This window comes from Channa argus, chromosome 9 (genome assembly GCF_033026475.1).
Source record: "Channa argus isolate prfri chromosome 9, Channa argus male v1.0, whole genome shotgun sequence".
NCBI lineage: Eukaryota > Metazoa > Chordata > Actinopteri > Anabantiformes > Channidae > Channa > Channa argus.
The window spans coordinates 11,466,622-11,480,953 of NC_090205.1; the positions used below are offsets into that span (position 1 = coordinate 11,466,622).

At 38.4% G+C, this 14,332-nt stretch overlaps 1 protein-coding gene across 13 annotated transcripts in view; it reads right to left on the bottom strand.

Moving 5' to 3' along the window:
* The window catches only part of mcf2lb (mcf.2 cell line derived transforming sequence-like b), a 35,124-nt gene that overhangs the window by 8,788 nt on the left and 12,004 nt on the right, over positions 1-14,332 (bottom strand). For all 13 annotated transcript variants that reach the window (XM_067516751.1, XM_067516753.1, XM_067516747.1 and 10 more), the window contains exons 2-11: positions 13,612-13,695; positions 11,717-11,831; positions 6,799-6,889; positions 2,984-3,103; positions 2,723-2,839; positions 2,199-2,348; positions 1,960-2,084; positions 1,138-1,252; positions 919-1,038; positions 9-200 (exon numbers count right to left, since the gene is read on the bottom strand). In XM_067516751.1, the coding sequence (XP_067372852.1) occupies positions 9-200; positions 919-1,038; positions 1,138-1,252; positions 1,960-2,084; positions 2,199-2,348; positions 2,723-2,839; positions 2,984-3,103; positions 6,799-6,889; positions 11,717-11,831; positions 13,612-13,695 (1,229 nt within the window). The remainder of the gene's footprint in view (positions 1-8; positions 201-918; positions 1,039-1,137; positions 1,253-1,959; positions 2,085-2,198; positions 2,349-2,722; positions 2,840-2,983; positions 3,104-6,798; positions 6,890-11,716; positions 11,832-13,611; positions 13,696-14,332) is intronic.

The window sequence follows — 14,332 nt, forward strand, 5'->3', positions numbered from 1 at the left end:
CTTCTCACCCTCTCCAGACATTGGTGCAGCTCCATGGCTTTGAGGAGAAGGTCCTTCTTGACCCTCAGGGTGCCACTCACATTCTCGCAGATTGTGTTGAGCTCACTGCATTTAGGCTGAATGGAGTCCTCAGCATAATGAGAGTTCTGGATTAGTTCATCTCCCTCATGAGACAAGGCCAAGGCTGTATTCATTACCTCCTGTGGACGAGTGTAAGATTGTTATTCAGTGCCAAGGATTGTTTTTTTTTTAGCCCTTATTAGTCATCTAATTTTAACCAATTAACCTGCTAAACACCTAAATTGTTATAATCACTTTTTACTTAGTCTATTCATGTTTCATGTTGGTTTTGAGCTTTAGCTGCCAATGCAATGAAGCAATTAGCAGTTTTTTAGTAAACTTGTATCTGTATATCATTGGACATCATATGGAAATTCACATATTACTTTATATTTGCATATTAAATTGCTAATATCTTAGTGGTTATAAAACATTTTTGCACAATAAATTCTTGCAGAAAATCCTATATTTAAGTTTTTTCAGCTCCTCTCCAAAAAACAAGATCACCAACAGTAATCAGCATGACCGATATGTGTATTTTAAAGTTGATCTGGATCCAAAATAGAATAGAGTCATTTCAAATTTTTTTTATATAACATCAGATGACTGTGCCTCATCACACCTTAATATAATAAGGTAATAGAACAAAATATTGAGAGATTCACTAAAGACTTTACACACATTATTTAGAACAAAACCTTTGTAATATTAGAGTGCATAATTACAGTTACATGATTAGTCATTAATCTGTGGTTTGTCATTCAGAAACAACTAATATTTCAACAAACCCAGGCTATAAAGAGAGATATTGGCCATTTATATCACGGTCAAAGCTGTGAGGGCTTGGGGTTTACTTACACAGACTCTCTCCTCATACACCGTGAGTTCACTGAAGATATGGTCAGCGTGGGCTGGGCTAATCCCAACTTCAGAGAAGGTTGCCAGTTTCTCAGACACCTGATCCAGTAGACCCCTCACCTGCCAGAGAAACACCACAGTACATTTTCAGGTCTTAAAAGGAAACATGCTGACTGAAGCCTTCTCTTGACTTTTTCAAATGAGCTCTCAGGCTCGTACCTCTCTGTAGTTGTGCTCAAAGTGGCGCAGTTGGAGACACTGCTCCAGTTTGGTGTGATGTCTCACCCAGAACTCATCGAAGGCCCTCTCTGTCTCATCCAGCTGAGACAGCAGTCTGAAGGACAAGCAGAGAAGGACATGGACATTTTAAAACAGGCAGCTGAATGCAGTAAATATGTATTGAAAGGATGCTGACTGCAGTGTTTGGATTTTTAGGTGATATTGTGTGCTTGCATGATATATAGAGCTAATGCCCTCTGACAAGGGAATCAGTACTTTGCAACTATGCTGACTACACTAATGAAAAGGGGTTTATGTTATGACAACTAATATCAATTGCAAACTGTGTCATAATACATTTCATCTTCCTCTGTAAACAAAAAAACTCTGAGCTATTTAAGTTTGAAATTACTGTAAACGAAATGGAGACAATAAAGCAACCATTCACATCGCAAGCTCTAACGAAATAAATATATATATATAAATATTTTTTCGAACTTTATAGTCAAATAATTTATTAGACTTTTAAGTTATTGCAGTAATTTAAAAAGTGCATGGTTAATATTCAGTTCTTGAAAAGTGACAGAGTTTAGGTTTTGTATCTTAAATTATGTGCAAATATAAAACATAACTAAAATAAAATATAATATATAAATACATTTAACAATAAATTCACACTAGGCCAATGTCAAATCAAAGGCTAGAGCTGAATATTACATTTAGATATGAAAACTTAGTTGATTTGTTTTATGTTCTAGCTGAATCAGCTTTATGTTCTCTGGTGTTCTGTAGCCATCCTGCGGCTGTATGTGTGGCTCTAACCTTTGCACAGTAGCCAGGTTCTCAAGTTCATCCTGGTTCATGTTGTGGTCAGGGTCTCGCACCACAGGCTCATTGATGCTCTCCAACAGCCTGCTACCCTGACCCTGAGCCACCAGCAGATCCTCCTATAGACACAACGAAGCATAGGGCAAATAATTAATTATTTAAATTGCTAACTGATGTAATGATACGTTATAAAGCAAAATAAAATATGCTCATTTGTATATTAATGGTCTCACCTTCATTTTGTCTTTCTTGCTGGTGTGTGTGCTGAGCAGGATGGTTGTGGCCTGGATTTCATTGGGTAGTTCGGTTTCAGCCAGCTCCTTCCCAAAAGACTGCAGGATTTGTGCCGTTTTCTTTACCATCAGTGCAAAACCTTCAATAGCCTGAAACATACAAGACACAATGGAAGTTGATTGCAGAAACACTAATGATGAGGTGCAAGAAAATGTTTCTAGACGTGGCTGTTGATGGTGTATGATAGTGATATGTTCCATCGCCTTATTTTTGGTTGTAGCCATGCAAAAACATCAGTGTTTTTTCATCTCTGGCATTTCTTTCTTGAGTAGAAACACATTTTGTTATCAACTTTAATCACACTTCCTTGAACTTCTCACATCAGAGATTAATCTTAATAATGCCTCTCTGTTTACATGCACTCATTTCACTGTGTATATTTGTAAAGCTCTTTGTAACAGCTGTGTGGGAATATTTTTTTGCTCACACTGATTGTTTGGTGTATAATGTGTATTTTACATACAATGCGGTGAGAGATCCACTTCTCATGGCAGTACTCCAGAGACCCCCCAAGTTGGTGAGTCAGCTGGGTGCAGTCAATGTAGGAGTGCAGCTCGGTTATGGAGCTCAGCATGATCACCTGAAACAGAAAAAACATTATTTGTATATTATTTCGAATATTTATATTTATATATTATTTTGCTATGAGTATATTAAGGAAATCATTTTGTTCTTTGACCTTTTGGCCAGTGACAATTATATATATATCTATATCTGGACGCACCGGCACCTTCATCTTGAACTCATCCTTGTTGAACTTAAAGAGGATGTCGGACATTGTGCGCTGCAGTAGGGTGGTGGGCCTCAGAACCAGAACCAGCTGGAGGTTCCCTGGGAAGGAGCCCTGAAATTAAGAGAGATAATGCAGACTTCTGTCACACCTGTGTAAAAGCAGAGAGGCTCCTCCTCCACTCTGCACCAATTATACATCACTTTTCAGCGGGAAATGTTTTTGCTGATAGCCAGCACTTCTTATACACAATTCTCTCCTTTGTCTCACCCAAACGAACGGACACAGTGTCTGTGTGTGTGTGTGTGTAGAGTGCAGGAGAATGGGGAGAAGATGTGGGGGATGTAGTAGGGCACCATCGTGTGGCAGGGACATTAATCTTCTTGTCTCTGGAAAGCGTCTGCATGAATAATGAGCAAGAATCACCACCCACTCATACATTTGTGCAGGCGCATGAGTTCAGGTAATTCTTTAATCAGCTGCTATTTTTAAAAGCTTTACACTTTACATTTAATTACCCTGACATAACCAGAAAGTAAGATTACTATAAAAACATAGTCAGCATAAACCTAATACCTCTCTCTAAGCTAAAATGTTTTTGCAAGATGCTATGGAACATCCATATTAACCCTCCTCATATTTATGATGTCATGTATTCAGCACACTCTCTGCTCAGCCAGCAACTAATAAAATGGTATTTAAAACATCAAGACACATTCCTACTAAGTACTGCAGTGAAAGCAGCTGCGGTTGGACAATGATATCCACTCCTGAGGTAACGCAAGTGTTAATGCAGCTTTAAATAGCTGATGACCTAACTGGATGGCTGGTGTGATTGTCCAACCTCCCCATGTGAGTTGAAGAAAGCCGGTCTAAGCAGAAATGACAATACTTTGTTAATAAAGCACTTGGGATCTTCATTGTTAATGGCATTAATAAATCAATTCAGTGTATGTCCTTGACCTGCTGGAAAAGGGAGAATTATTGTGTTCGCCATGTAAAGATATTAAAACCACATAAGCGGAAATCACAAATGTTGTTATAATATGATACAGTAGGAGTAATACATGTTACAATAAAACAGCAGCAAAAAAAAAAAACAAAAAAAAACTGCTTCTTAAATAATATGCATTTATCTCTATTCTGCCTTTGGTCAATAAATATTTGGAAAGGACTTAAATCAACACTAAATCCCAATTCATGCCCAAAGTCTTAAAACCAGAGGCTGATGTCAAAACTATTGAAACCCCATCATTGAGCCACACCACTGGCATTAAACTACTGTAAACATTCATGACCAGTGTTTTGCTATATCAATAGGAATGGAAGAGCTTAGTATGCATAGTTTTGGGCCACTGACAAGGCAGAGAAGTCAAAAAGTATTGATTCATTGCTTTGACCATAATGGGACAATAATATATCTCCTACCTTAACCCTTAAGTGTATATTGCAATATGTAAAAATTCAACCATGGGGTTTCAATCTGTGCTCACTCGTATTTATGTTCACGGTCTACTTGTTCTTTGTTCTCTGTCAGTAGTGGGCTGTGAGAGGAACTCCCTCTAAGAAGGGCCAGATAAATGACAAGGGAGGGTGGTATGCTTTAGGGACCGACAATAACACAGTAGAATTAATTAGCAGTAGTCTATAAACACACTGTCCTGTCTGTCATCGGACTGAGCCCAGAAATGCACAGCAGCTAATAATCGTCCCTATGACACACTGACCCACATGCACAAACAAGTTTGCACATATGAATAGACAAAAATAAAAATAAAATAAAATAAAAATAAAAAAATAACCAGCATAAACACAGTGAAGAATCCTTAAGGCATATTTGTGATATTAAGTGATAAAAAACAGATCCTCCCCCACACACAAACTGGGGTATAGAAAATAAAATCCACATTCAATGAACTCCAGTGATTCTGTTTAACTAATTGTGGGACTTTGGAAAGTAATTGGCGGTTTTAGGGGGTGAGCCATTATGCAATCACCTAGTTCCAGTTTTAGATTTTTCGATAATGTAGATTAATTTGTAGAAATCTGTTTCCACTTTCAAAGGAAATAGTTTTTTGTATTTTTTGGTCAAAAAATCCATAAGAAATAGACTATTTTCAACATCAGAAAGTAAAAAAATAAAAAAATAAATAAACAAACATATTTATTTATTTATTTGAAACTTTCAAGCTGGTAAGTCTTTAATATATCCATCGTATCCCCCTGTGCACAGCCCTTCTTGAGTGAATACATCACAGCATGCTTTTATGAGGTGATTTGTCCCATGAACTACTCTCCACTACAAACAGATAATAGCAGCTTAAAAAGTGGCAGCTTTCATCATCATTCATTTAGCAGCTTGATTGAATCACTGCAAACAGGACATTATTGCAAGGATGACTGAATGCCCCCCATTACCAGCCTTTCAGCCAGTAAAAGTCCCCCATGTGGGATTAATAAAGCTTGATTTAATTTGAAATGAGTGAGTGGGTCCTTCATCGGTCTGGAGACCATGGTGAAGATATTTATCTGTCATTCTCTGTCTTTGTCTTTATTGAATTGCTACCTTCACGGTTTATTGTTAGACCTAAGAGTGTTTGTCCATCTGAATCTTTTGTTTCCTGTACAGTAAAAAGGCAAGATAAACATGTTTACTACACTAGCACGGAAATTAAGCTCAATGCTGATCAATTATTAGATAATTGGAAACACGTCAGTAACATGACTGGGCAGAGGTTCACCAATCTGTGACAAACTGCATCTAAAAATTGAACAATTTCAGAATAATGTTCTTCAACGTAAAATTCCGAAGACTTTGATGATCAAACCAGTACAGTGTATAATATCATCAAAAGATTCAGAGAATCAGAAGGAATCTCTGTGTGCAACGGACAAGCCCGAAGTTCAAAACTGGATGTGCGTGAGTTTCTGGCCCTCAGGCGGCACTGCATTAAAACAGGCATGATTCTCTACTAGACACCACTGCATGGGCTCAGGAACACTTCCAGAAATCACTGTAAACACAAAATCGCAGGACTGTTGAGCAGCTAGACCCTGCATCAGACAAGAATGGGACAACATTCCTCTCCTAAAACTCCAGCAACTGGTCTCCTCACTTCCCAAATGTTTACACAATGGTAAACATCACCCTGTTCCAACTTTTTTTGAGATGTGTTGCTGCCATCAAATTCAAAATGAGCTAATGTTTTGCATGAAATGTTAAAATTTCTCAGTTTCAACATCTGATATGATGTTTATGTTCTATTGTGAGTAAAATATGGTTTGATGAGATTTGCAATTCTATTTTATTCATGTTTTACACATCTTCCCAACTGCTTTTGAATTGGGGTTTTAAAAAAGGTTGATGTCCCACTGAGCAGCAAGGAAATGGGGATAATAAATAATGCGCCTAAAAGAAAGGAGTCAGTTTATAGAAAATTATCCAGCAGCTCATCACAGTGCAAAACACTTAGACTTAAATTTTGTAGGCTTTGTAGAGCTTCTGAAACGCAGCATGAAAATCGAGAAACTATGGAAACTATGGAAACACATGGTCAGCAAGGGCCCAAGGATGGGGTTGGCTCATATCTATCGCACAGGGTGGTGGTGATAGTATGATGGAGCTGTGAAAAACATAGCGGTGCACCAACACCTCTCTGTGGCCTTACAAACTCTCTCCAAGTGTGAGAGTGCAAGGTCAGTGCCTCTCAAACAGTTAATTAAAGAGCAGTTTTGTCATCCAGACAGTCAAACAATGCACACAGAGAGTTAGTGCATGGTCACATCTGCAGACACAAAGGCAAACTTACTGCAATACGAAGCAGAGTCCCCTTCACAGCTGCCCATCGGTCTTGCCTGCGATCAATGACCAGGATGAAACCCACGCCTGTTGATGACAAACTGGAACACACACAGAGGCAACAGAGTATTTAATTACAAAATCATCCATTGTATTCACATAGATTGTTTAGAGGTCAGAACAGTGAAGAGTAAACATAAACCTCAGACAAGTCAGTCACACACTGTAGCATAGTGTGAAGGGCTAGAAAAATCAAAGATTTGACAGTAGCTGTAGCATCTTACTGCATAATGAGGAAAAAGCAAAAACAACATAAAACACATACAGAGAAGAAACTAAATCAAAGTGTTTAATCACACCTGACTGTTTCAGTTAGTTTATATTCTCAGCCAGATTACTTGTCAATCTATTCTCCCCCTAGACCCCTCCCTGCCATGCTGGCAGGCCAGCACCGGTGATCAATCCCACATGCACCAGCAGAATCCTCTATCCTTACCTGAAGACATGATGCACCTACAGCATAAGGTAAGCATCTCAGCAGCATCAGCACCTTTCATGCAGAAATACCCTAGAAATATCAGCCATTTTGTTAACTGCACAAACAGGGTGGAAGCCACTTAAAAGAGCAGTCCTTCCAACAATGAATACAAAATACAAACACAGGAGATGAACAGAACCCAGAGTAGGGAGCCAAGCCTCAGACAATCATCCAACCTCTGCACCCCCTGCGCTGCATCTGTGGGCTAAACAGTGAGACAATTGGAGCTGTTGGGACACAGGCCAATCACAAGGCAGCTGCTAAAGAGAGGAAAAGCTCTAACAGCCAATTGGCAGATCTCTACATACACACTAAGAGAGGATCCCACTGTAAGCAGGGGGTTTCCTCTTAGTAGAAAAATACTGAATGTTTAGTTAAAAGTCTTTACTTTGTCACCTCTTATCCTTTGTTCCTGCACTTTTCTACTCCTTTAATCTTTTACTAAGCACTTTCTCTAGCATCCCCCTTGTCTCAGTTCCGGTCACTCTGGATTTCAAAGTACAAACTGCTTAACATCTCAGACACGGAGAAGGGGTGGGGGGTTGGGTGGGGGGAGTTGGTCAGGAGTTTTTCTTCCCTTAAGACTATCTGCTGAGATAAGAAGGATGTTTATGGTGAACATATTGCAACACAGGCACAGAAAAGAACATCAGGAAAACCTGATGAAGAGTACCATCTTATTATCTTGGTGTACAGACTATGGGTGTAAACTAGATTGTAAAGTGAACCTGCTATATTTATCTGGTCTTTTCAAATTGGTAATATAATAAAACTGTCCACTATTTATTAATCTAAACAATAAACAACATTCCAGGATTCAGTCTTGAATTTATTTAATACACAGCAAGGACAATGTATAATTTTGGTTTTGCAAGGCAAGGTGATAAAAAAATTAGAAAAATGTAAGGGGACATAGGAACACTGTAAATCAGTTACCATATAGTACAGCAAACAGATACTGTCTCAGATATAACTGTTTAACTTAAATATTCATAGCTTGACTTGCCTGGTGATACTGTGGCTGCACATGCACACTTGTCCTGATAAATATTTGGATTGTCAGGACAATGTCTGTGGAAGCACCCCAAGCTGATGGTGAGCTGTGAAAAGCTCTGCCTGATGGCAATGTAGTGGTGATGGAAATTTGCTGCATGACATAGCAACATGCATATTGTAGGGATACACCTTCCATTTACTCTGTGGTGCTACAGAGAGCAGGGAACTGAATATCTGTGCCATGGTTTATTAAATTAAAAACGGATTAAATATCCAAGGAGGACTTGGACTAACTGCATCTTTTAAGATTAAGTCAATCAACCAAAGTAGATTTATGTGCATGAATCTAGGGACAGAGGAACAGAGAGAAAAGAGAGCGATAGGAACAGCTGCATTAGGACTTATTACTTATTTTATTTAGTGTGTTGCTGAGAAAGCCAGAGCAAATAAATTCCAGAACAGAAAATCATGTGACAAGAAAATGTATAAAACAAATCTACACACTCAGGATTGATATTGATAAAACATTACAGTTAACATATTACAAAGGGAAGATGAATCTGTATTTGTGGCATCAGCAGGATTAGAAATGTGTGAAATCAACACTGACATAAAATTATTTGTTTCAAATTAGCAGCAGCTGTTCAAGGTCATAATACACAGATACAGAACATTTGCCCGTGGCTATGGACAATGTATGTCCCCTGGGGTTGTCCTCCTCGCAGGTGGCTCCATCTGTCTGTCTCTGTATTTTACTGCTTCAGACTCAACAATGTCTCAACTCTGTTAATGACCTTCTGCCAGATGTTGGTAACCTCTACGCACACATAATGGAGGAGGTGAGTTTAGACACCTGACAACTCATGCATACTATATTTGCTTGTTAGCTACATGTCATAATTCTTATTGCTCAAAAAGGTAATGGTAATACAGTATACACAAGAAAATGTTGTTTCATGTTGTGATTTATACTCGCAAAAACAATTAAGGGTGTGTGAATATTACAGATAATACAGGATAATATAATTCAGATAGAAAGCTCAACTTTCCCACAGTGTGTGTGACACTGAAAATGTAAGTCTAAAAAGTATGAATCTTGACCCTGTCTCTTTAGCAGAGTCTGCTAAGCTCGGTCCAATCAGAGGACAGACAGCTGTGTCCCATTCCAGGTCCTGAACGCTGTAATTGCTTTTGAAGATACTGTGCTGGCTCCTTGATTACATAATGTCGCTGGGTTTAAAGGATGACTTTGGTCATTTTATAAATTATTCGCATCATCCACAATCACCATACAGATACTAAAAATAACATTAAAACTTCTCTACTCACGTTCAGTTAGTTGTTAGTCTGCAGGCTAAATTCACTGCTTCATTGGTGCCATAGCCCTCTGTTATTGTCCAAAAACAAAGGGGAATTATGGAGACTCTGAATACTGTGGACAATATTTACAAGGGTCTTGGTTTTTTGAATGAAGAAATACAGTATTTCATCCAGTGGAGTCGTGCGTCTGACTAACGTTTTTTTTTAATAGTTTTTGGACAACAACAGAGGTCTATAGCACCAATGAGCCAGCATATCCAGTTGTATGTGTTGTATCTTGTGATGTCCAAAACCTCGGCCACACCCTACGTTTGTTAGGTAATGTTTTCACATACCTTTTACCTAAAGTTTAGTGTCTTGCTAATAAGTGTAAGTTGTATTAGTTTAATTTCTCTTTTTCTTGAGTTACCATTCTGCTGATCTAGGGGTGTTGGCCATCCAAATAAAAGATTGGATTGAGGCCCTTATCAACCTTAAATACTTTCTACTGGGCCTGGACTGTACCAAGTACCCCGTTTGATGCAGAAAGGGGAAAATATGGGGAACATGTTTCTTTAGATGGTACAGGTTATTAAACTTTATTTGGTTCATTATTTTGTTATTGCTTTTGAATATTTAAGTAATTGGATAATTTTACTAAACTGTTTGTCTAGAGTTTTTTTTTTTTATAATTTGTCTAGTTACAGTGATGTCTACCCCTTGTGTGTCATATTGGTTTGGCCAGTCAGTATGCTGTTACTCATGTTATGGCAGTTTTGGCTCTGTTGTGGTTAGAACTTGTGTTGTAATTTTAGTTTGATAGTTTGAGTTTAGCTCTCTTTTGTTGACCTCTTTTAGGGCCCACATTTTGTTAGTAAAGTTAAATTTCTTTGTATATGTTACATTTGGGTAAATAAAACCCATTTTCTTTTGTGACTTTATGCTTGTGTCTATCTGCTCGGTCCCTGACATATCTGTACACATAGTAGTATTCATGCAGCTTCAATTGTTTTATGATTAAAAATCTTTTTTACAGATGTTTTTGGTATGAGAACTAATTCTTATTACGGCCCCTTTAGGGTTGTGGAAAAAAATGTATCTTGAGCTAGAATACAAACACATGCATGCCTTCATACCTATGTGGGCAGGTGATCATGCCAGATCTCTCTCTCTCTCTCTCTCTCTCTCACACACACACACACACACAGAGCTACTTCAGAATACAGCTCTGCTCAGCCTTTATGCATTATTTAGACAAACAGCCAAATTCACTGCAGCTTCTATTTATACACACTTTGTGTCACTCCAGGCAAGAAGAAGTAACGACAATTCAGACAGGAAGAGGTAAAAGAGAGAAAGAAGGGTAAATTGTGTAATGTTAAAGAAAAAATGAACTAAAAGGGATATGAGAAGGCGGTCTGGCAGAGTATGTCGAAGAAAGGATAATCCTGTACCTTCCCCCTCCCCGCCAGTCTCATCTCATGAGAACAGAAACAATCTGCAGGAGCATGATAAAGGCCGTGGCCATTTTATTGATTATAGACAGATAAAATAAAATAATAAAGCCTACAGATCTGATGAACAAATCCAGTTCCTTTAACAATTTAATACAATGGGCTGAGATTTAGAATCAGCTGCCACCTACTGGCAGACTACATACTCAAAGGAGTGAGGCATTTTTACAAACTCTCCCACTTCATTACTATCCCTCCTCCATCCGTCCATTTTAAGTTCACTTGCACACATGCTAACAACACACAAAAAAGTCCTTAGTCGCCTGTTCAAAGCTGGAACCACTACTACTTTTCTCACAACTGTGAGTGCTCTTGCAGTTTAATCATACACCCAGAGGTTCGTCAGCGGTACCGTGCTGCAACATGAAGAGACAAAACAATCTGATTGTGACCCCAGATCAGTGGATGGTGTTAAAAATCAAGTGTTGTTGATCAAAGTAGGATAAGAAATTAATAAAAAAAAAACAGTACTGACAAAAGATTTAAGAAAGGTGATGCACATTTAAGCAACAATACTGTGTGTGTGTGTGTGTGTGTGTGGCTGCTACCATAATTACTAACCAACCAGAGAGGGGCTTTACCTGGGCACGCTAGTCAGGTACGTCAACACATTGTGAAACTCTCTGTCAGTGACCTCTCCAAATGCAGGGAATTCTGGGAACACAATGATGGGACTACCATTATCTCCTCTTCCCCCTGTAAAATAGAAAATAGCAACACTGATACTTTACATAATTTATACAGAAATAACATATTACATAAAAATCCTTATGATACACTTAATGGGGATGTTACCTGTTAGTACAGTAATCTAAATAGAATATACTCAAACATAGCTTTTATGATGATTTACAGTAAAAACAAAGGTAAAAATAAGAGGACAGGAGGAGGTAACTGTGGCCACATGGGGGCACCAATGTAAAAGCTGAGTTACCAAGGAGTAAATCCTGTACAAAAACAAACTGCCTCATCCTACATAACACATCTATTTCCTTGTTTCATCCTAAAACAGACAGATTGCTTAGTTCAAATACAGGAATGTAGATGTAAGAATGATTTAATGTGTGAAGATAAGATCACTAAAGCTCATTGTGTGTCAAGAGTTGACAAAATACATGTTAAAAATGAACTTTATGGTACTAAAAATGACAAAAATGAAAAGAATGAAAATGAAATCACTGATTTCTTTACACTATGCACAATACCTGTCTCTTGACACAAATTTTTTTATTCATGACAAGCACCAATCAAAGGTACATTTGCAAAAAACATCCTTAGTTAATTCTATTAATAATAGAGTTTAACACTTTAAAATGTCAGCAAGTTGGCTTCTTCAGGACTGTGAGGGTGGGGTTTGATCCAATTTTATCTGTTGCATGGAAACATAAACAAATGTCTCTATTACTGAGTTTAGATTTTAATGTTAAATCCTGACCGGTACACAGGTGTAGGTCACATCAACTCTCTCCAGCTGAGCCTCACCCACTTCAAACCATTGAGAAGAGAAAAACACAAAAAAACAGAAACAATAGTAACAAAATTGCTTATGGAAAGATTTGAACCAAAACTGTCCTAATGTTAGCAGAACGTTGTGTGTTCCTGTTGGGACCACATCACCAAAGTAAGAGGCCAATAGAGCAAATTTAATTTGTAAATATATTTTCATTGTTATAATTCATGGCCGGATTCTATTCTTTAACTAAAAACAAGACTTAACCCCAAACAGCCCTTTTAAAAAAGCCACTACCAGCTCAAACATCCTCACAACCATGACACTGAACTAAAACGTCCACACAACTACAGAAAGACACACACACACAGACACACAGACACAATCTAACTCCTTGTGTGGAACAGCTGCTCTGTCAGCGCATGTGACTGGAATATCAATCTGTCGGCCTTTTCTTCTCATATTGCTATAGCAACAGCAAGTGCACGGTCATGGTTTCAACGTCTGCTTAGATCTTTCTCTGGAAAATGGTTCCTGACTCTGCTGCAGTGACAAGGTCATGTTTACAAACACACACACACACACACACACACACACACACACACACACACACACACACACACACACACACACACACACACACACACACACACACACACACACAGAGGATGTTTTTTCCAATACTGTACGGATATTGTAGGTGATTTCTTGGAATATTAAGCCAAAATATAAATAAATAAATACAAACACTGGTGGGGATGAATAAAAGTTGAAAAAGGTTGCAAAAAGGTAGTGGTTTTCTAAACCTTAATCTGACAACCATGGTTTAGGAAAAAGGGGGCAGTCATATTTGAACAGCAAATGAACGGGAGTGCCAAAAGAAAACTGTTGGCATCTGCTATGCAAAAATAAAACTGAATAGTTCAGATATAGATGAATCCGTGTGTGGCAGAAATGAGGGTGATGACCAGGGTAGTGCCCCTCACCATCCACACAAACTGGCAGAGTAAAGTATCAACTCATTACCTGATAGGAAGGCAAACTGCCTCTTGAGGTCCGGGATGATGTCAACGGCGCAGAGTGGACTGTTGTCCAGCTGCATAATTTCATCTGGAACAAACACACAAATGGCAAAAAACATGAAAGAGAGCTCTGAGCTGAAGATGTACAGTACAAAGAGTTTAATGTTGAATCATCTGCGGTTGTTATTTAACAGTTATCATTAGCATGAACCATTGCCATTCATACTATCTAAAGACAGCGTTCACTTAAAACATACACTGGCTGTAAAATCTAATTTTGCTGTTAGATCGCAGTGATCCTTTCAGTCCTGGATAACATAAATAAGTTATCAAGTTAGCCAACTCACGCCATCTTCCACATTCTTGCGGCCCCCATAGACTGCCTTCATAGGGATTAAAATAATCAGACTCAGAGTTTATTCCCTCGGTAGGAGATGGGGATTGTATATCAGGGATAAAACTGGCGGCTGGGCAGCAGACCTTAATACGGCATTGTCGGGGTGGGGGGTTGACTTGGTGGTCAACAGACTGTATACTTTTGTTTGTCATTATAGTATCATTACATGTAAGACATGGGTACTGTAATATTTTTGACAGAAACAAGGCAATGCAGTAGTTTTTCTGGAAAATCAGTTGGAGAAGATAACATAAAAAGTCTCCACTGCATATGTAGCACAAGCTTGCATTTGTCTGCAGGAAACTTTTCAGCATAGAATTGTGAATGA